This window comes from Mandrillus leucophaeus, unplaced genomic scaffold (assembly GCF_000951045.1).
Source record: "Mandrillus leucophaeus isolate KB7577 unplaced genomic scaffold, Mleu.le_1.0 Scaffold46, whole genome shotgun sequence".
Classification (NCBI taxonomy): Eukaryota; Metazoa; Chordata; class Mammalia; order Primates; family Cercopithecidae; genus Mandrillus; species Mandrillus leucophaeus.
The window spans coordinates 2585669-2608632 of record NW_012104920.1 but is presented as its reverse complement, the minus strand read 5'-3'; the positions used below and the strand labels follow the sequence as shown (position 1 = coordinate 2608632).

Sequence of the window (22964 nt, the reverse complement as noted above, 5' to 3'; positions counted from 1 at the left end):
GCTCTCCTTGATGTTCACGCTCTCGTAGCGCATCACCTGGCCAAGAGCCGAGCAAGGCCCCGGTCAGGTCTTCTGGCTCCTCTGCTTCCCTCCCAGGGTGTCAGCGCCCACCAGCTGTGGCCAGCTGAGCCCTGCCCCTGCCACCCCCCAACCTCACAGCCTGGAACCATCAGGAGGCTGCAGACCCCAGCACCTGTGTCCCTGCATTCGTGTCCTGACAGCTGGGGCCAGAGCAGTCTCCCAGTTGGCTCTCTTCCTGAGAGAAATCTCTGCCCCCCTGTGCCCAAACCTGGCAGCCACCTCTATCTGTCCCCACTCTCTGCCCTCCCTCTGTTACAACAGGTGGCCCTTCCTTAAGGCCAGCTTGAGTCCTGATCCCAGCCCCTCCTCCCTTCTTGAGGACATTGCTCCAGCCATGCTCCCCTGTCAATCCCGCAGCGCTGATCAGACTCCCTCTGCTAGATCACTCTCCTTAGCATTCAAATACGCACAATATTGCCCATCTTTAAAAAATGCTCTCTTGGACTCCTCATGCCTCTCCAGTGACCGCCACGTCCCTGCTGTCCTTCACAGCGGCACTCACAGAGGACTTAGCCCATACACTGTCAGCTCCTTCCTCACCTGATCCCTCCTCCACCCACTCCAGTCAGGCTTCTTCTCAATCATTATACGGAAGCCATTCTCGCCAAGGCCCCAGTGACTCCCACCCCACCTATCTCCGGGGTCCTCTCCCTGCACTCTCTGGGTGCTCCAACCTCACGGATGTCCTCTTCTCGCCTTCAGTGGCTTCTCCTCCTCTTCCCGGGGGGGCTCCAGGACTCATCTCTGAACTGCCCTCTCTATAGGAGCTCCCTCGGTCTGGCACCCATCACCAGTTTTAAACGCCACCCAAGCTCTGATGACACTCACATTTTTCTCTGGAATCCTGATGTCTTCTCTAAGCTCCAGACTCCTCTGCTCCCTTCCATCCCAGCACCTCAGAGGCATCTCACACTTCACATATGCAGACCAGTGGTGGATGTGCCACGTGGGGCACAGGTTTGGGCTGGAGCACCCTGGCCTGGGTGCCACTGGCGGGGGACCCACTTCCAGCCTAGCACACTCTCTCCCACCCCCAAGAACCTACAAATAAAACTCACTTTCCTCCGTCCCCTGCCCAGCCCTGCTCTTCCCCACGTACAGGAATGGTCACTCAAGTGAGAAACAGGACGTTCTGGGGTCCCCTCTTTCTCCTACAATGCGGTCATCTGCAAGCGCTCGCACCGTAACGCAAATCGTGCCACTCTGTGGAAATCTTGCCTTCACTCCCTGTCCTAGTCCAAGCCTCCTCTCTAAGCTGGACCCCTGCACTGGCCTCACAACAGGCCTCATGATTCCTCTCCTGCCCTGAAAACAGCAACCTCAGCCTCAGGGTTTCCTTCAAAAAAAACAAGCCTGTTGCTACTTTTCCCTTGCTCACAGCCCTGTAATGGCTTCCCATTGAACCCAATATAAAACCATACCCCCAACCTTGGCCATCGCGGCTGTTCATGAACGTCATGACCCCTACCAGCTCCCCAGACTCCCTCCCGACCAGGCTGTCCTTCGGGCACCGGCCTTTCTGCTATACCTTCTGTTCTGCAGATGAGACCACTGAGACCCAGTGGGGAGTGGGAACTGACTACTCCAGTCTCCAAGTGGAAACACTGGGACATTCTCCTATGTCGTTTATATTTAATTTTCGAGAATGTACCATACCATCAGTCACCCAGGAGCCAATGTCTTTACGAAGCCCATTCTCTGGTCACGTCACTCCCCACTCACGTAGGTGCTGCAATGCCTTCCCCATGCTCTTAGGATCAAGGCCAAAAGCTGAACAGGGTCTGCAAGAACAGCCTCCTCTCCAGCTGGAGAAGGGCGGTACCCCCTCCCGGTGGCTGTGGGCAGGCCCACGACTGCGCAGTGGTACCTGTCTCAGGATGAAGGCCACCACGTCCGTGGACTCCCAGTAGCTGGCGTGGAAGAGGTGGGGCAGGGCCACGGTGGGGAAGGCCGTGAGGACATCAGGGCAGTACAGGGCGTAGTCGATCCTCTTGCTCCCCCACCACTTGGCTGTGACTGTGGGTCGGAGAGGAAGGTGAGGGTGTGTGGCCAGCCCAGGGCCTCACTCGAGGGGCAGTGGGGTCTCCCATTGCCCAGACCAGTGGTGGATGCGTCGCGTGGGGCACAGGTTTGGGCTGGTGCACCCTGGCCTGAAGGAGGCCTGGGGAATGCGCTGCTCTTCCTCTTTCCTTCTCAAAACCCTCCAGCCCTCCGCTAAGATGTACGCAGCAAGCCTGTGCCCAGGAAGGAGGGCCAGACCCACAGAGACGTCCACAGTCTCACCCAGGGCTGCCGCTCAGTGGCAGTTCCCAGTGGGCTCTGCCTGAAGTCGGGGTGGAGACTATGTCTGGAGGGTTCAGGACTTCCTTAATGGTCAGAGGTCAGAGCCCTGCCCAGGTTCAGAGGTCAGGGCTCTGTTTGAGGTCAAAGCTCAGACCCTGTCAGGAATCAGGGGTCACTGCTCTCTTCAAGGTCAGAGCTCTGATTTGAGGCAGGGTCAGCGTTCAGGGCTCTGTCCAGGGTCAGAGGTCAAGGTTCCTCCAAGGTCAGAGCTCAGTCTGGGGCCAGAGTGAGGATGTGGACCGATGCTGGATCTCCACCAGCAGACGCCCGGCTCTCTAAAGGCAGAAGCAGACCCCAGGACTTCCTTCACCCTCTCCCCACCCAAGGACCTGCCCTCAGCAGCTCTAGCAGTGACCCAGCAACCACCCAGAGGAAGGTTCCCCTCCCCCGAGTCCAGGCAGGGCCCCAAAAGGACCTCACTCACTGCGGGAGGCTCCCACGGGTGCCATACTGTCCGAGGACTCCGAGCTTTCGCTGTGGGAGCTTCCCTCGCTCATCCTCCGTCCTGGGCGCCGGAACCTCAAGGCCTGGCGGGGTGAGGCAGGGGCGTCCGGAAGTGGCGGGCTGTCCCGGGAGCCGCCCTCCAGGAAGAGGGGGCTGTGCGTGTGTAGGGCATCAGCTGGAGGGGGAGTTTCAAGGTCAGGCTGAGTCACGTGTCTCCAGCAGAGCTGCCCACTCAGTGCCAGCCCTGTGCTAGGTGGGAGGCTGGGCACTTGGAAGAGCCAGCCCTGGCCCTGCTCACTTGCCAGCCCAGCAGGCACCTGCCCCTCTCACTGTGCCCACCCCACCAGCCCCCTGAGCCTGAAGGGACCCCGTTGCCACAGCACATCGCCACATTTACCTCCCTGCAGCTGTGAGTTACGCAGAGTCCCAGCCATCACCTCTACCCCCAATAAAGCTGCAGAGGGAGCCTCTGGGACATTGCCCCAAAAGCACCAGCTGAGGTCCCAGGAGTGACTCACAGCCATGTCCTCTCTTATCCAACTCCTCCCCTGCGCCACAAAGGATTGAGGCTGCCTCTGGAAGGGAATGGGGACTCCTGCCGGAGAGCTAGGATAGCCTCAGGGGAGGGAGGGGAGTCCCCTGACCAAAGAGGGACCTGTGGGGGAGGGGGTTTCCAGCCCAGCCGACCTAGTGAAGCTCCAGGAAGGCAGGGATTTGGAAACAAAGGCTCCATTGAATTAGGGGTGAGGAAGGGATGGTTTTTAATCCTGAATCAGCCCCAAGCACAGCTCCCCCATCCCTGACATAAACCTCTGAGCAGGCTTAAGCTAAACGTCCTCAAGTAGGGCGTGGAGCCAAGGCTCCGATTTCTAAGCTGCTGACTGTCCATTACAGGCCTCCCATCGATGACACACTCGATCCATGCCCGGATCACCCCACTTGACCCTGGAGGCCACTGGCTCTTCACCAAACCACCTGCCCTCACTCCTTCTGTTCTCCCCACCTAGAAGATCTCAGTCCTCATCCTCTAGCTCTTCCCCACCTGTCCAAATGCACCTCCCCTGTCTGGACCCTAATCAAAGGCCACCTCTTCCATCAAGCCCACCAGGATGGCACACTTTCTGCCCTACCCCTCCAGAGTCCAGGCCGGGCACTCACAAATAGCCTGGAGCACGGATCCCTGGACCTGCCATCAGGTCTGAAAGCTCAAGTGTTACACCAGCCCTGGCCACAGGAGTGCGTCCGGGAGCCTGTTGGGGGACAGAGCCTGGGTCTCTGAGCCCCAATATGCCTCAGACGGAGCAGGTGCTTAGCACAGGTGGGCGACTCTGAAGACAGGGGAGTCAGCTAACCTTCTGTTCTCACAGCCCCTGCTCAGGTGAGCTCGCGGAGAGCTTGGAGGGGCTGAACGGACTGGGGCCCCACCTCCAGCTCAGCACACTCTCTCCCACCCCCAAGAACCTACCGAGGAGGAGGGACTGCCCATCGCCCAGTGGGAACCTCTGGTAGCGAGGCACGCTGACAGGCGGCACCAGGTGGAACTTAGGCTCCAGCAGTGGCTCAAGCCGTGAGGCAGAGGGGTCGGCGCAATGGAAGAAGCTGTAGACCTGGCTGCAGGCAGGACGCACCTGGAAGCCTGGGGTGAGTGGGAAGACAGAGGGAAGCCCCTTTCTAGTACCTGCTCCCTGGGCCCTAGGAGGCTCCCTGGAGTGTAGCCTGGAGTAGCCTACTCCCCTCTCAAGAGCCTCCCCGGGCTCCCTGCTCCCCACGGGAACAAAGCCGTTACGTTCAGTTTGTCTCCCCACCCAGGAGTGCAGTGATAGGCACTCAGCACTGCAGCCGTGGTGCACAGCTGCCCTTCCTCAATCAGGCTTGCAGCTTTCCTTTCTCTGTGCCTTTGCTCAAACCATCCCTTCTCCTTGCGGGCCTTCCCTCCACCATTTCCATGGGGCAACTCCTTTAGATTCTTCCGGTTTTCACTCAGTTACCACCTGACCTAGGAAGCCAACCCAGGTTCCTTCAGGCAGGTCAGCTGCCCCTTCTGCAGGCCTCAGGGCTGTAAACACTCAGTTCCCAGGCCTGCTGCTGCAGAGTTCCAGGTTTGCCAGAGTTGGTGGAACACGTCTCCCATTGACCAGCAGGTGTCTCCACTGAGGCCTCCACCTCATCGGCGGGCCTCCCTGTCCTTCTAGAACAGGGACCGGACCCTTCAGCATCCCGGAAGCCCTAGGGTTCACTAGTGACATTAAGGGCAGCCATGGAGTTCTGCCTCCGCACCTCCATTTCTACCAGAACTCTTCCCACTTTATCTGTTCCATATCGTAGTTCAGCAGTAAACTCTGGCCAAAAGCATGGATCTGTGGATACCCAAGGTGCCCTGCAGCCTCAGATGGTCTGTGCTTCAGTCCTTAAGAGTCACGGCTACCCTCCCCACCCCCATGCCTGCTGGTGCCAATCACCTGGTGTGTACATTTTAGAGGAGCAGGAAAAGGCATTCAAGGTTGCAGGTATTAGCTTAGCCGGGCGCAGTGGCTCACGCCTGTAATCCCAGCAATTTGGGAGGCCGAGGCGGGCGGATCACTTGAGGTCAGGAGTTCGAGACCAGCCTGGCCAACATGGTGAAACTCCATCTCTACCAAAAATACAAAAATTAGCCAGGCGTCATGGTGGGTGCCTGTAATCCCAGCTACTAAGGAGGCTGAGGCAGGAAAATTGCTTTAACCCAGGAGGCAGAGGTTGCAGTGAGCTGAGATCGCGCCACTGCACTCTAGCCTGGGCGACAGAGTGAGAATGCCGTTAGAAAAAAAAAAAAAAAGGTATTGAGTAGAGCAAAGGCACTTGCAGTGGGCTTGGGGCTATGCGGGGGTGGGTGGTGGGACCAACCTGGCAGTCATGTCTGCCTCAGTACAGGAGAAAGAGAGGGTGGGAGGCAAGAGGGTGAATATTCTGTCTTCTCTTCCCCATAGGGCATGACCGCCGGACAATGGGGCCACAAAGAGCCAAGGGCACTTGATGTGGAGTGAAATCCATCTGAAGTTGCCTCACCTTCGTCCTGTGGTCCTGTGTCGGGAGGGAAGCGGCTCCGCTCTCCCTCCACCCTCTCTCCTCTCTTTCCACCTATCCCAACTCTGTGACCCTCCTGTCCCCATCCCCGACTCCACTCCCCTCATTCCAAGGCCCTGACACGGTGGCCCCAGTGACACACGGGCACCTCAGGCCCCCGCCCACACCATCCCTACCGTCCAGCCCAGGCAGCACCGTCCTCCGCATGGCCAGGACCAGGCCCAGTGGCGAGCCAAAGAGGAAGAAGTCGGACACATCGAAGTCAAAGCGGCCCAGGCTGACCTCGGGGAGCTGCGGCCCCGCCGCCGCCGGGGTCTCAGACTCATCCTTTAGCACGCTGGAGTGGATGCTGTGGAGGGAGGAAGATGCAGGGCAGGGCAGGTCAGGGAAGGACCGAGAATGCGGGAGCGTTCACTCAGCAGCACAGCCTGAATTCTGAGCACGGAGTGCCCAACCCTCCATCTCTGGGACGGGGCTGAGAGTGCACACCACCCACAGTCAGCACTGGCCACCAAGGCCTGGCTGGTATTTGACTAGAAAAGGAATCAACAAACTTTTTCTGCAAAGGGCCAGAGTCAGTATTTCAGACTTTGTGAACCGTGTGGTCTCCATTGCATCTAGTTAACTCTGCCGTTGCAGCACGAACGCGCCCATGGACGGTGATTAAATATGCATGGCTTGGATCCAATACAATGTTACTTACAAAAACAGGATGAGCACCTGGGGCGCCCGAGCATCCTACACACCGGCAGGCCTGCCTCATCACGCTGGCTTTGTGATGGCCACGCTGAGGATTCCTGCACTGTGTATCAGACAAGCCCGGCCTGCCCAGCACCCAGCTGGCTAACGTCAGTTCTGTTCTGCTGGCATCAGGGCTTTCATCCTAACTCCCGTTCCAGGCAACCCGCAGACACAGATGCAGACAGCTTGGTCTCCCCACCCCCAGCCCCAGCCCACAGATGAAGTAGAGCTTAAGGAGAAAAATGTGAGACACACAGAATTCCAACCCAGGTGCCCACTGCCGCGGGAAGAATCCGAGTTACGTTCAGCCACAGACCCAGAGTAGGGCGCTGAGAATCAGAAGGAAACCTGGGCACCTTCCTTACCTTCCAGCCAGCATTAGCTACAGCTTAAAGTGAACCGATTAACTGAATGCAAAGCAACTAAACTACTTGAGTTACAGGAGAACAAACTCTAGAAAGAGCCATTGAAATCGTGGGGACAAGGGCCCTACCCTCGGGAGTGAGCGAGTCGCCAAAGCTGAATCCTCAGTCCCCACGCTCCCTCCTGCCTCTCGCAGTGTGAGCATCTCACAGTGAGACGATGACTCTGATGTTTAACAATACATATTTCATGTACAGCGTGGTCCCTAAACACACGCCAACTACTTAATTGCCAGAGAAACCACCATCTGTCCCTGCACCAGAGGGGAAAGCTGGCTGTGTCAGACCAGCTCCTGGAAGCCTCCAACTTCTCGTCACTCTCCCAATTTGGGGCTCTCCTAAAGGATTTTTCAAGGATGAACCAGGAATGTTGAGATTTTTTTTCACCTTGCAAGCCTCACTAGAAGGTAGCTGCTTTTCTGAAGGATCATCTGTCAGCAGGGCTTTAAACATTCAGCGATTTCAATGGGCAGAGCCTTTGACCTAGTAACTCTTCCTCCAGGAGTCCATCCAAATATAATCACCCTAATATACACACTAATGTTTATGCACAAAAATGTTCACTGTAGGGCTATTTATACTGCTAAGGAATTGGAAATAGCCAAAATGCCTAATTATAGGGATTAAGTAAACTGATCTCCATTCACTCGATATTATATTGCCATTAAGAATATTTATCAAGTATTTTTAATTATATCAGGAAAAGATCACAATGTAAAGGGTTTTTTTTTTTTTTTTTAAGTAAAACGATCTTAAAAGCATGTAGAAGGAAATAGTCTCAATGTTCACAGTGAGACGATTGGCTTCCTCTGGGTGGTGAGATGATACATTTTCCAAATGTTGTAACGACCTCAAGGTACCACTTGGGTAAGGAGGAAGGAGAAAGAAAGGAAGAAGAGCGCCGAGGCGCAAAGGAAAAAGAAAGAGGCTTTCCTTCCAATTGGGGTCCAAGTTCAATTAATTTGTAAGCTGAATTAATGTGCAGATAATGTGTTTAGCCCATGTTGATGAACATGTCTCTTCTAGAAAGTTAAAGGGTAGGCAGTTCTGTAGAGGAACCTGCCTGGCCCACAAACAAAAGTGTGTTGGATTAGAAAGCACTGAACGTGGGATAGGGAGACCAGAATGACGATCCCAGCTCTTCCGTTACTGGCCGCGTGACCCCTACTTGGCCCTCTCTTTCCCTGTGAGAAATAACAACGCACACCTAGGGTGACTCACAAAAAATAGTCACAGCCGTTATTCCACCAGGTTCTTAAAACCATGCAGTGAAGCAGGCTGGGCAGCATTTATCTTTTTGCAGAAGAAAAGCCGAGGCTCAGAAAAAGACGACTGTTCCCAGTCTCTCTGCAAGTCCGAGCAAGGCAGGGACAGGGACCAGGTTCCAGAGTCTCAGTACAGGGCCGATGGCAAGTAGCCTCGGTCCCTCAGTGCAGGGCCAACGGCGAGTGGCCTCGGTCCCTCAGTGCAGGGCGGACGACAAGTGGCCTTGGTCCCTCAGTGCAGGGCGGACGGCCAGTGGCCTCGGTCCCTCAGTGCAGGGCCGACGACGAGTGGCCTCGGTCCCTCAGTGCAGGGCAGACGGCCAGTGGCCTCGGTCCCTCAGTGCAGGGCGGATGGCCAGTGGCCTCGGTCCCAGCATTTCAATGCTTATCTGTGGGCCCCCACGGAAGGGCCTGGGACATATGACTGGTCACAGCCCTCCCAGTTGACTCTGAGCCAAGGTCTTCTTGCTTCTGGGTGCTTTGACAGAATGCAAGCAGGGGACAGGGAGGGGCTACCTTGAGAGGAAGGCATGATGCTGGGTGATGGCCTCGCAGTCATAGGTGGAGGAGTCGCTCTGTTTCCGTGGCAACGGCCTCTTGGGCTCCTCATCCTCCAACCCACTGGAGATGTCAATGTTGCTTTTGCTGAGACGCTTGCTGCTGGCCAGACTGCAATCTTCCTCCACCGCAACTGGGGTGTCCTTTGGGACCGAACAGGGGACAGGAGAAAAAAGGACTGTTGTCACGGGAGACTCTGGGGCCCTGTCTCCTCCACTCAAGCACAAACCAACCCCTTCATCCTAAGATGTGAGGGGCTACCCTTCTTCCAAAAGACACAGGAAGCCATGTCATAATCATGGTAGGATTTTAGGCATAGACTCTCTCCCGCATCCACAGGATTGACATTCCCGCTGGGACGCTGGACGGCTGTCGAAGGAGCCAAATCCAGCTCTCCGGGCCTCAGTTTCCACACCTGTCATAATAATCCCCTGCTACTCTTATGGGATTAGGAATACACTTCTTCTTTTTCTTTTTTTTTTTTTCTTTTTTGAAACAGAGTCTCCCTCTGTCACCCAGGCTGGAGTACAGTGGTACGATCTTGGCTCACTGCAAACTCCGCCTCCTGGGTTTAAGTGATTCTCGTGCCTCAGCCTCCCGAGTAGCTGGGATTACAGGCGCGCACCACCATGCCCGGCTAATTTTTGTATTTAGTAGAGACGGGATTCCACCATGTTGGCCAGGCTAGTCTCAAACTCCTGACCTCAAGTGATCTGCCCAACTCGGCCTCCCAAAGTGCTGGGATTACAGGCATGAGCCACTGCGCCCAGCCGGATTATGATACACTTCTTTGTAACCTGGATGTCATGGTGCCAACGTGAAGAACCAGCACTGTCTCCCTGAGGGGCAGGCCCTACCTCTGTGGGCACAGCCCTCCCGCAGTCCTGCCCCCCAGCCGTACCTGGGTGCTGCTGATGCTCCCCTTCCGGCTGCTGCTGGCAGGGCTGTCCCCTGAGGGCCCCGCACTGTAGCAGATGGCATCGAAGGCCAGGAGGCCCCCCACACAGTCCCCGATGAGACATACCTGGAAGAGATGCAGCTGGGACTGCAGGCCTGCCCATTGCTGGTCCCTCACCCCACACCCGGCCAGAGCAGTGCTGCCTCCTCACAGGAGAATGAGAACTCGTTCTTGGGAGGCATTGAGAGAGCCCAGTTGGCAAACTGGGGGGTCAGGGTTGACGTCGGCCCAGGTCAGCCCAAGGACGGGGAGAAGGCTATTCTCAGGGGTCAGACTTGGGCTGGAGAGCAGCATGGGCTCAGAATCAGAACTCAGACTGTTGGCCTCCATTTTTCCATCTGTAAAATGAGGGCAAACTCAGAGATCTCAAAAGCCGACTTTGAGCTCAGAGGCTGATTCGAGAACAGCCTGGCCTTGGTCTTTTCAGTAGATTCCAGCCTCTCTCCCAGGCAGGGGCCGGAACGGGGCAGGGGAGAGGAGGGGAGGGCGGGCTGTCCTACCTGCCCACTGAAGCCGATCCCATCGGAGGACTTCAGGAACTCTCTGTAGACCTGGTTGGCTCGCTCGATGACGGTGGCGACAGCGTCCTGGTACTGCGGGGAGGAGATGGCCAACAGGGGAAGGGCGGCCAGAGGGACGTGGTCCTGGCTGCTGCTGAGGCAGCCCTCATCATGGCTGTAGGGGTTCAGGCTGCAGACAGGGGGCCCAAGGTGAGCCCAGCCAGGATCGGGCAGGTTGGCAGGTTTGGGGCTGAGAATCAGGCAGAAGAGAGCGCATACTGGCCCGGAATTGGGCTCCCGGGACCCTTCAGGAAGACCCAGGCGGGAGCCTGGTGACACAGAACACAGGCAGTGTAGGGAGGAGAGGGGAAGAGGATTCAAGCCTACACTGACTCCCTGTGTGTCCTTCCTGTGTTGGCCATGGGTGTGGGTCCGGGGGTCCCTGTGACTGTGGTCTCTATTGCCGTCTTCTGCATGGCCCCAAAGGACACCCCAATCATAGAGGAAGAAGTCAGCTGAGGAGTCAGCTAGTGTGGAACATATCATCATGGCAGACTTCCTGGAGGAGGTGGGGCTTGAACTAGGCCTCATGGAAGGCTTTGAAGAAGCTGGGAAAGGAGGAGACAGGGCATGCCAGGCTTGGGGTTCATATGTTGGCCACAGCTTGGAGCTGAGCACATGGCTACAGACATGATGTGTTCACTGTGTCACTGGGAGAAGATCAGAGCTTTCATTAGCTTTGCAGAAAGTTCTGTGACCCCAGAGGGGGCTGAGAGCCTGCCCAACAGTGTCCAGTCAGCAGACTGTCCAGACTTTGCATTGGTGCCCTCAACTCCCTACCTTCCCACTAGGAAATGCCTCCCTCTCTGGGCAGCTCAGACTCACTTGAGACCAGTGCCTCCGAGTCACCTGCCCCTGCCTCTGCCCCAACCTCTGCTTCTGTTCCCTGGGGCTTCCGACCCAGGTGCATTGTTGGACCTGGCTGGTTAGGAAGGACCATAGCGGGAGGCTGGGAACTCTCCACCCCTGTCCAGAGCCTGCCCTTCCCCCTTAGCCCAAGCTCAGGCTGATGGAGCCCAATGCAGATCCCACTGGCACTCGACAGAATCTGGGGCAGGTGACAGGGCTCGAGCACTCTCAGCAGGTGGCAGAGTCCTCGTGGTGTACAAGGTTGGCCCTGTCAGCCATTCCTCATCTCCAAAGAACACAAATTAGAGGAAACAGGCCTCGATTGCAGCGGAGAGATTTTAATTAGCTGAGAAAGAGCTCCCTCCCAGCCGTGATTACGGGGTGATGAATGGCCCTGGCAAGGAGCTGCCTGGGGGAGAACTAAGCTCCCTCCTGCCGGCCCGCGAATGGCTGGGCCATCCGTCTTCCTGGAGATAGAGGTGACCCAGCTCTGGAGGTCAGATGTCCTGGGGACAGGTACAGGGGTTCCTGAGATGGATGATGAACTTGCACAGTGAAGTCCTGGACTGGCAGAGGGACAACGGAACATGCTATGCCACCAGCTAGGCAGTGAGCAGGTGTCAGAGATGCAGATTCCGGGGCACCTCCCTCCTGAATCAGCCACCGCCCGGGGGAGGCCTGGACATCTCGCAGTTTAACAAGAATCACACCAGGGATTTGGGCAATTAGCCAGGTTGCGGAATTACGGACCTAATCTCCTTCCTTCCTTCCAACTCTGATGGAGATCTGCCCGCAATTCCTGGTGGTGTCCAAGGAATGCAGATAAATCAGAGTCTCTGACTTTCCCCCTATCCAGAGGGGGAAAAGGAAGGCCCAGGGAAGGGAAGGGGCTTGCCCATGCTCTCTCCCGACCAGCTGGAAGCTCCACGGCAGGGGACTCTGGCCCTCCCCACACGGAGCCCTCCTCAGAGCCACATCTGACTGAGAACAGTGGCTCCCATTCTCCTGGGGAATCGGGGGTGCGGTGTGCCCCACACACCTGGCACTCTGCTAGGGGCCTCTTCGCACCTTCCCCAGCTCCGGAGCCCCAGGGTATGAGGGCCCTGCCTGAGGGCTGGGCTCTGCAGCGGCCCCAAGTCTCTGGCAGGGTCCTGTGAGGGGGAGAGGCAGAATGGAGGTGCAGAGGCCTCCCTCCTGCCCCCGACTGAAAGTTCTCAGCTGCCAGCCCCAGCGATCTGCCAAATACCTACAGGATTTGGGCCCTGCAGGCATTTGGGTCATTTTTTACACATATGACTGCTGAGAATCCAGGTATCCACCCGGCCCCAGGCACTTACTTTTAGCTAGTTCAACAGGACAGGTAGACGGGGAGCACTGCAGTCCTCAGGGCCTGGAGCAGTGGGTGGAGCTCCCAGAGGCCCCACACCCTGGAGGTCCCCTCAGTTTGTCCCCCACAGGTACCAGGGCCCACAGTGGGCAAGGATATGCCAGCGTCAGCAGTGAGCAAGCTACCCGGCGCTCAGCCAGCCCTTCTGTGCACACATCCTTCCCTCCTTTCTCCCCACCAGCTGGGTTCCCTACTGCGAGCTGGAAGTCTCCCTCCCCAGCCCACTCTCCACCTGCAGAGAGAGCCCCTCTTCCAGCCAGGAGGAAGATGATGTGAGTGACAGCTAGCATCCCCGAGGCTGGCATCCCCATGGTTAGCATCTCCGAGGCTGGCATCGCATGGCTAGTATCCCTGAGGCTAGCATCACATGTCCAAGGCTGGCATCCCCATGGCTAGATCCCTACAGCTAGTATCCCCAAGGCTGGCATCCCCATCGCTGGATCTCTAAGGCTGGCATCCCTATGGCTAGTATCCCCAAGCTTGGCATCCCCATAGCTAGTATCCCCGAGGCTAGTATCCCCATGGCTAGATCCCCACAGCTGGCATCACCAAGGCTGGCATCCCCAAGGTTAGCATCCCCAAGGCTGGCATCCCCATAGCTAGTATCCCCGAGGCTAGTATCCCCATGGCTGGATCCCCACAGCTGGCATCCCTAAGGCTGGCATCCCTATGGCTAGTATTCCCAAGACTAGTATCCCCAAGGCTGGCATCCCCATGGCTGGATCTCTAAGGCTGGCATCCCTATGGCTAGTATCCCCAAGCTTGGCATCCCCATAGCTAGTATCCCCGAGGCTAGTATCCCCATGGCTGGATCCCCACAGCTGGCATCCCTAAGGCTGGCATCCCCATGGCTAGCATCCCCAAGGCTGGCATCCTCAAGGCTAGTATCCCCGAGGCTAGTATCCCCATGGCTGGATCCCCACAGCTGGCATCCCTAAGGTTGGCATCCCCAAGGCTGGCATCCCCAAGACTGGCATCCCTATGCACTTTCTACGTTTTGGACACTGTGTTGAGTGCTTCACACACATTAGCACACAGACTCTTCACAGCCACCCTGAGAGGTTATTTACTAAGGCTACCTTCATTGTATAGATTAGGAAACTGAGATAAGGAGAGGTTCAACACGTTCCCCTGATCACACAGCCAGGATTCAGATCCATGCGGCCTGAGAGCCCACACACTTAGCCATGGTATGCAAACCCAAAAGTCACTGCTCCAGGAAGTCCTCTCTGGCCTTTCTCGGAGAGCCCACAGTGCCCTGTTCCTCCTCCATCACAGCACTGTGATATCATGAGGTAGACAGATAGATCAGATAGATAGATAGATAGATAGATAGATAGATAGATAGATAGATAGATAGATAGACAGACAGACAGACAGAGATAATGGATGGACGGATAGATGGATGGATAGAGTGATGAGGATGGATGGATAGATGGATGGATGGATGGATGGATGGATGGATGGATGGATGGATGAATACCTAGATAAATAGAATAGAGAGAGAGAGAGAGAGAGAGAGAGAGAGAGAATAGATGGATAGGTTTGTCCAAAGTTCCTGGCTCCCGTAGCCGTTGTTATAATGTTGGGGCATTTAGGCCTTGGAAAACAGAATCAATCTCTCTCTGTCTCTCTCTCTGACATTCTCCTGCCCTCCTTTAATTCTCTCCCCAGGCAGGAACTTCCCCCCACCTTTCTGTCTTGGAGCTGGCTGTGAAGAAATTCTCTGACCTCCCTTGTCGAATTGAGGTCAAGAGACCCTCGTTTCAGAAGGGGTCCTGCCCCATACCGAGGAGGAAGGAATGCTGTGGAGAGGCCAAGAAGCATCTGAGCAGACAGGCCCTGCGGGGTTTCCCCACTTGGTCTGAATGTCAGACCCTTTTTATCCAACCACATATCTACGTTGTCAGTCATGCCTGGCCAATGACACCTCCATTCCAGAGACAAAAGGACAGGAGAGCTTCCAGAGACCTGAACGTGTGGAGGTTTCTAGAGGCCGGCACACCTAGGGAAGCTCCACGCCCCTTCTCCCATTCCTCACCTTATGCCTCTCTTCATCTGTATCCTTTATAATAAACCAGTAAATGTGATTCAGCATTTTCCTGAGTTCTGTGAGCCCATCTAGCAATTAATTGAACCTGGTGACAGGGTTGCGAGAACCCCAGCTGGAAGCTGCGCTGTCAGCAGTGCAGGTAAAACAAACTGGGGCACGGTATCGGTGTCGGAAGTTTGGGGCAGTCTTGTGGGACCAAGCTCTCACCCCGTGGATCTGATGCTATTTGCAAGTAGACAGTGGCGGAATTGAATTGCAGGGCACCCAGCTGGTGCCCACAGCAGAACTGACTGCTGTGTACGGAAACAGCCCCTCACATGTGGCCCCGGAAGTCTCCTGTGTTGACTGTTACGGTGTGAGAGCAAAGGAGAAACACCATTCGTGTTTTTCAGATTCCTACTTGGCTGCAACTGTGTGGCTGAGTTTGACTCCTGTCTCCATGGGCTGGGCAACCCTAGGGGAAACTGCTCAACCTCTCGACACTCAGTGTCTTTATCTGGGCCAAACAGAGCAGGCTTGTTGAACACAGGAAGTGGCTCAAGATTTCACAGGACCCCAGCACACCCAGGCAAGGCGGAGGACTCTTCCCAACACCTTCCACCAGGGATGCTTGTGTTTCATCAGGATCTGACATCCTGGAGAGTCCACCTGCCCATGGGGTCCATGTTGTGGGGGAAGCCCCTCCACGTAGTCCCCCAACTAACCCCAACCAGTCCAAACAAGCAGAAATGGACTCACTGAGAGACGAGCGAGAAAGCCTCAGAGCAGATGGCAGGACAGGGGACGAACTTGATGAGGATGTGGCCCAGGGCAGCAGGGAAGTGGGCTCGTGTGACCTTCTCCAGCACGGAGCTGAAGGTGTGGATGTCGGCTGCCTTGCAGGACGGGTCCCCGGCGCCCGTGTCCAGGATGTTTCCCCCGTGCAGGACCAGCAGGAGGACATGCGTCTTGCAGGAGCGCTGCGGGCAGCCTTCCTGAGAGCCAAGGCGGTTGGGATACAGAGAGAGAAAGGCGGCTGGGGTAGGGGGAGGTACACAGGGACACACACACACAGGGATGCACACAGGGACACACACGCGCATGCTCACACACACGGGGAGACTGAGGCCAGAGAAGCAGGCACTATGTCCAGCCTGTCTTAACTGCAATCTGAGGAGTAGTCTCAGCTCGAATACTCCCCGCTGTGTGACAGAACCTCGGGGGCATTCAGAGTGAGGGAAGGACACGGGCTGCCAGGAGGGGTGGCAGGGCAGGAAGAGTCCCAAGAGACGCTTCCTGTTCATCGGGAACCCAAAGCCCAGGGAAGGACACGGACCCACCCAGGGTCACACAGCAAGTCAGATGAAGAGCTGGAAGAAAATGAGGCCGCCTAGTATCCAAGGGCACTTCCTAAAATCCCGGCCTCCGAGGCGGGCCCAGACGCCCTCCGAAACCCAGCCCACCTCGCTGTCTTCGTGGATCTCGATGCTTCCCTGGGCCGGGAACCTCTGTCTTCTCAAGGAAACCCGGTACAGTTCTCCTGCAGAGGGAAAGGAGGGCTCAGCATCCTCAGGTGATCAGACACTCCCTGGGCCCAGCTGGCCCTAAAGGTGAGGCCTTGGCTTACATCATAGGTGAGCTCAAGTTAGTTAGAGTCTGGAGCTAGGAAGAGTCACCCCATCCAGGCCCTGCCTCTGAGACCCACACAACATGAAGCCCTTTCTCCTCACAAGGAAAGGGAGGGTGGCAGAGTGAGGCCGTCGCGGATGGTGCTCCTGAAAGGAGGGGCTTCCTCGAAAGGAACCAGCCTGCGTTTCTCCACCACAGGAAGCAGCAAGGCTGAGTGCCACCCGACGACTTCCACTGCCAGTTACGGACGGACGGCGATTTGAGCCAAGCCGCCCGCTGAGAACAACTCGAATTGCTGGTGTGATGGCAAATTGTATGCACCCTCTCTTGACAGGGCTGAGAGGTGCCCAGAGAGCTGGTAAAACACACTCTCTGGGTCTATCTGTGAGGTGTTTGGGGAAGAGGTTGGCATTTGAAGCAGTGAACGAAGGCGATCTGTCCTGCCAAGGCGGGTGGGCACCGTGCAGTCCGTGAGGGTCTGAGTAGAACAAAGTGGTGCAGGGAGGGAGGATTCACTCTTCTCAAGCTCAGACTTCCATCTCCTGCCTCACACATCAGCACATCCGCTTCTCCGGCCTTGGGACTTGAACTGGGATTCATGCCATTGTCTCGCCTGGTTCTCCGGCCTTTGGGCTTAGGCTGGAACTACGCCACAGGCTTTCCTGAGCCTCCCAACTTCCAGACAGCGGATCAGGGAACCTCTCAGCCTCCATCATCACAAGAGCCAGTCCCTTATAATAAGTCTCTTTTTTCTTTTTCTTTTTCTTTTTTTTTTGATGGAGTTTCACTCTTGTTGCCCAGGCTAGAGTGCAATGGTGCAATCTCAGGTCACCGCAACCTCCTCCTCCGAGGTTCAAGCGATTCTCCTGCCTCAGCCTCCCGAGTAGCTGGGGTTACAGGTATGCGCCACCACACCTGGCTAATTTTATTTTTAGAAGAGACGGGGTTTCTCCATGTTGGTCAGGCTGGTCTCAAACTCCTGACCTCAAGTGATCTGCCCGCCTTGGCCTCCCAAAAGGCTGGGATTACAGGCACGAGCCACCGTGCCTGGCCAATAAGTCTCTTTTTATACATCTGTGTATATATCCTTTCAGTCAGTTTCTCTAGAGAACCCTAATACAGCTGGATAAATACTTTTAAAATACATGTATATGTATGTGTGTGTGTGTGTGTGTATGTGTGTGTGTATACATATATACATATTTGAAGTTATCAGAGAGATAATAGAGCCCTGAATTACGGGACCACTTTCTAGGGAAGGCAGACTCCCAGAGAGGTAAGGTCAGCATTTGAAACACTCTTGGTATCCCCCATGAGCTTTAGGGTAAAGCTTGCCTTTGCCAGAAATCTCTCCTTGCTCCTCTCAGCAGCCTGGGCTCAACAGCTCCTCCTTCAAGAAGTCCTTCTTCGCTTCCAGCCCTCCCTGAGCTCTCATTTCCCTCACACAGAATTCAGTAAACCACAGCCATGGACCAAATCTGCCCCACTGCCTGTTTTTTGTAAATAAAGTTTTATTGGAACACACTCAGGCTCCTTCATTTACAGATTGTCTATGGCAGGCGGCTTTTGTGCCATAGGAGTGGAGCAGTCACAGCAGACACCTTACAGCTTACAAAGCTGGAAATATTTATTATCTGGCCCTTTCCAGAAACGCTTGTCAACCCCTGATCTAACACCTACGCCCCTGAATGTCATGACATTGGACTCCTGGGTGGAGACACTTCAAAGCATCCAACGGCCACCCCCGAGCCCCCACCCAAATGATACCTGCCGCTCTGAGGACTCCTTCCTGCCTCCAGGCTGCCTTCAGCTCCTCTCCTTCCTCTCCCGTGAGATGGATGCTACCTCCCGTGTGTGGCTAAAACCTACAGCCAAGCTGAACCACCTGTTTGTCTTCAGGGAGGAGGAACTGGCTCATTTCTCTCTTAAAGTCGCAGGTTCTAGATAAAGATGGTCCTTGCCTTCTTCACACCCCCCGCACCCCCACCACAGCCTGCTGCTCCCCTCTAGGAGTCACGTCTGGGGAGGGTACTTCCGGGGGCTTTGTGGGCAACGCTAGGCACCCTGTCAACATCCCCTCACCACGACCAGCCCCAGCGGAGGGTACCTCTACAAGGAACTGCACATGAGAAGCTTTTCTCAGCAGGGAAGAGCATTTCTGAAATATCCAGTCCCCCCAGACACAATCCCAGTCAAAGGGTAACTGCTTTATGAGCTCCGAGCTGCCCACACAGACAGGAAATCGTTTCCTAAATGCAGGAGGAGGGAAAACCCATCCTGGGGCCCGGCTGTGCCCAGCACTTCCTAGTTCTTCCCACTGGCTCAGCTCTCCTGCCTAATTTCTAACTTACTAAAGACGTTGCCCTGGGCTTGGCTAGAGGAGACCCAGGCTCTCCCCTCAGGACAGGATGATAACACAAGACAACAGTAATGGCTCAGCTTTATTAAGCACTTATTATGTCCTGGGCGCTATGTGCTTTACATGATTCATCCTGTCTGGTCCCCGCAATTTCTCTCTGAGTCTGAATGGTCTTGTAATTAGCCCCATTTTACAGATGAGCAAACCGAGACTCAACCTACGTCACCTGCCCCAAGTACCTTAAAGGTTCAAGCCCAGGTCTGCCGCTGCCAGGCCCGTTTCCACCCCATGAACTAGCACCAGGAGGGAGATGGTCTGAGTGTGGCTTCCCTGAGACAAAGCGCTCATGCTTCATGGTGTGTGCAGCTGTGTGTGCGACTCTGGGGCAGGCTGTGAGTCAAGAAGAACAAGGAGTGACGGCAGGGCTGAGGTTGGCTCTAGGGCTGGGAGGAGCGTGGTTAAAGCCAGGGACCCTGGATCACATCTGAGTTCACCTGAGTTCACATCTTGGCTTTTATCAGCTGTGTGACCTGTGCCTCAGTTTCTTCATCTGGAATATGGGGATAATAAAAGCAGCTACCCCATGGGGTGGTGGTGAGGATAGATGAGTTCGTATGCATAAAGGGCTTAGAGCAGGGTGAGGAACACAGGAAGTGTCACATGGGTTAGCTGCTATTGTTATTATTATCACTATCCAGGGGACATCCAGGGCACAGAGCCAGGGCCACAGCTGACAAGATGGGCTGCTGGGGACATTGCCGCCTCCACACTTGCCTTCCCTTGTGCCAAGTCCCTCCCTGAGCCCTGGCAGGCTCCTCGGCCTTGCTGGGCTGGGTGCCTGTTTGCAGTGTGATTACAGGATTAAATGCTGTGATTGCCACAAATTACTATGGCAAGGCTATAAATACATTGCAGGGAAGACATGAGGGTCCTGCTGTCTCCTGGGCACGATGCCCTCTGTTAGGTGGGGGCTGGACCCTGCACCCTCACCCATTACAAAAGCCAAGGAGCGCCTACATCTTTGATCTGTCTGGAGCCAGCCCCCTCGGGACCCATGTGATGCTCTGGGCATCAAATCGATGGATGACTGCTGCATCCTGGCCACCAACGATGTTGAGGCCATGCCTGGTTCCGTGGGGATGGGAGCCACAGGCCAGAGACTGGGCAGGATTATCCTCAGTATCCCTCACTCCTCCCTAGCAGGAGGGAAGAGTCTCGCCTCCTACGCTGTTTGGGGACAGAGCCTTGCTTCCTTTCCATGCACAAAAGCCAGGAATGCTTTGCTCTGGGAGATGGAGGAAGGGAGATCTAGCCTGCCAGATTTAGATTCTGGCCCCTTGAGAGGTGACTAACAGGACCAGAGCTTCCCCACAGAAACGCACATCCCCCGTCTTCGTCTTAGCAGAGGCCCCTGTAGACAAGCAGGGGCAGCCGTAGGCCACCTTCCCTGTACCTTCCCCACAGGTCTCTGCTCTTCTAAAAGCCAGATATTCCTACCATGATGATTGAGGCCATTGGCTCTGACTCACCCCTAAGACATAACCCTTTCACTCGTCCTTGCCTTTGCTCATGTGAGCCCTCTGCCTGCCTGTAAGCCCTTCCTGCCTTTGCAGACTGGCAAACTTCTACTCATCCTGCAAAACCCTGCTCAATTGCTGTCACCTCCAGAAAGCCATCTTTGATCTATCTAGGCAAAGATGGTTATCCCACAGTAGGTGGCGCTGGTGCTGGCTCACTTGTCTATTTCCCCATCAGACTGTAGGCCCCTTGAGAATAGAGTTCATCAGCTTTCAGGGCCTAGGATGGCATTTTTATGAAAACCTTTTGGAAGATCCCAGGATGCACACAGCCTGTGAGACATCTGTGCGCCATTAAACCCTCAGGAGAAATCAGGTTCAGGGAAGCATCATCCACTGAGAAGCACATTTCGTGAAAGTACTCATGGGAACTGGTATGTAGGAACCTCTAGGGATTCTAGAAGAGTCTGGTCTGGGCTCTATAATTCCACCCCTAGAGGCTTCCTCAGGGACTCTGGTGATAAAAGCAGCTGGCAGGGGGTCCTCAGGAGTGGAGAGCCACATACAGGGGACCCCAGGACCTCATCATTGGGCTGCCTGTTTCTTCCCACTTCCTGTTAATTTCTGTTTGCACGTCCCTATTCAGGCTGGGTCCCTGCAGGGCCCAGGTTTGGGGTGGGTGAGCCCACAGCTGTTTTTGTGACAGTGTTTTTTGACAGGCTTTGAGACAGGCCAGCTACCACAGTGCCAGCTCCTAGTACCCTGCTAGCCCCACATCAGGAGAGGTGGTCCACCCAGCTCACCATGGCTGCTCTTGATGCCTGAAGAATGGAGCCTATTTTTGCTTAATCACAGCCTTGGTGAGGTACCAATTGTGATCATCCCCTCTAATTGCCAATGAGCCACACTGCTCTTGAGACGAAAGCCAAGGTCATCACCCACACACTCAGCACCCCAAGCAAAGCATCACCGCAGCTCGGCTGGAGAGCGTGGCTGTCTCCCTCTCTCTTGCTACCAGCCTCTGGGGTCCACAGGGGTGGATGCTGAGGGGCCCCCTGGCTAAAGCCGAACAGTCTCCTCTTCCATCCTTGGCAGTCACTCCTACCCCTCTGTTAGCCACCCCTGGAGTCAACCGAGCAGAGCTGGGCCCTCCTTAAGATCACGTGGCACATGCTGAGAAGTAGCTACAAAGGTATCTAATCCTCTATGAGCTAGTGGAAGCTCATGCATGGGTAGAAACACAATTTTTTTTTTTTTTTTTTGCATAAACCAGCCCAGGTCACCAGGCCAGGGCTCTTCACTGTCCTGAAGGAGGGGAGTAAAAGAGGGATGGTCTCTTTGTTCTTACTAATGCCTTCACGCCTCAGCCCTGCCTCCTCAGGGGCACTCTTGGCAGGAAGGAAAAAGTGAGGAGAGGCTACTATGAGGGGCAGGAACTGCTCAGACTATTAGGCCCTTTCAGTCGAGCTCCTACCCCATTTAAAAAGATACGTTAGCCAGGCGCAGTGGCTCACGCCTGTAATCCCAGCACTTTGGGAGGCCGAGGTGCCGAGGTGCGTGGATCACGAGGTCAGGAGATCAAGACTAACCTGGCTAACACAGTAAAACCCCGTCACTGGTAAAAATACAAAAAGTTAGCCGGACATGGTGGCGGGTGCCTATAGTCCCAGCTATTCGGGAGGCTGAGGCAGGAGAATGGCATGAACCTGGGAGGCGAAGGTTGCAGTGAACCAAGATCGTGCCACTGCACTCCAGCCTGGGCAACAGATTGAGACTCTGTCTCAAAAAATAATAATAATAATAAATAATAAATAAAAAGACATATTACTCGCCGGGCGCTGTGGCTCACATCTGTAGTCCCAGTACTTTTTGGGGGACCAAGGTGGGCGGACCATGAGGTCAGGAGTTCGAGGCCAGCCTGGCCAACACGGTGAAACCCCATCTCTACTAAAAACACAAAAATTAGCTGGGCGTGGTGGCGCACACCTGTAATCTCAGCTACTCGGGAGGTTGAGGCAGGAGAATCGCTTGAACCTGGGAGGCGGAGGTTGCAGTGAGCCGAGATCACGCCACTGCACTCCAGCCTGGCGACAGAGCAAGACTCCATCTCAAAATAAATAAATAAATAAATAAAGACATGTTACGCTCTGAGAATGCCCTGTCAAGTCCACCCTGGCCCTGCTTGGAAGTCAAAGGCTTTGCTATTTTGCTGCCATGTGGGATTCATCCATATAGCTAGGTGACATCTGGGAAGAACTATAACCTCATTCAGTAGCATCTCGGGGGCTCAGCCCACAGCCCCAACTCCCCAGGTGAGCCCACGTGACACACACAGGCGGAGAGAAGGACACACACAGACTTACAGGGAAGATAGGACACAAATAGAGTCCTTGGATGGGAAACTAACCCCCTACTTAGAGGGTGACCTCAGACACGCTCTGCAAACCACCGCAAAACGAGGGGTTTGCCTACATTCCCTGGTAAGAGTCAGGCAGTCTGAGATTCTATGAGTCCAAGCGTGAGTGCCCTCCAGACCCGGCAGAATTCGGCACTAGGACCTTGAAGGGGACCCACAGTCACAAGGATGGAGCCGCTTTGAGAGGCTATGGAGAAAGGAAGAATAACCAAACAGCTGCAGGCAGCACATTTCGCTTTGCTTTTCAAAGTGGTTGATTCCAACTAGGGAGCTCGGTGTTCATTCCTAGGCAAGTCCTGGGGCAAATTAATAAACAAATGCTTTGAGGACCCTTCGAAAA

The 22964-nt window shown here is 55.3% G+C and overlaps 1 protein-coding gene across 1 annotated transcript in view; it reads right to left on the bottom strand.

Annotated features, from left to right (window-relative positions):
• Positions 1 to 22964, bottom strand: part of PITPNM3 (PITPNM family member 3) — a 110585-nt gene that overhangs the window by 14525 nt on the left and 73096 nt on the right. Inside the window, exons 9-17 of the mRNA XM_011994745.1 lie at positions 16167 to 16243; positions 15463 to 15698; positions 10376 to 10565; positions 9819 to 9941; positions 8876 to 9060; positions 6108 to 6280; positions 4334 to 4504; positions 2849 to 3043; positions 1949 to 2097 (exon numbers count right to left, since the gene is read on the bottom strand). Of these exons, the coding sequence (XP_011850135.1) occupies positions 1949 to 2097; positions 2849 to 3043; positions 4334 to 4504; positions 6108 to 6280; positions 8876 to 9060; positions 9819 to 9941; positions 10376 to 10565; positions 15463 to 15698; positions 16167 to 16243 (1499 nt within the window). The remainder of the gene's footprint in view (positions 1 to 1948; positions 2098 to 2848; positions 3044 to 4333; positions 4505 to 6107; positions 6281 to 8875; positions 9061 to 9818; positions 9942 to 10375; positions 10566 to 15462; positions 15699 to 16166; positions 16244 to 22964) is intronic.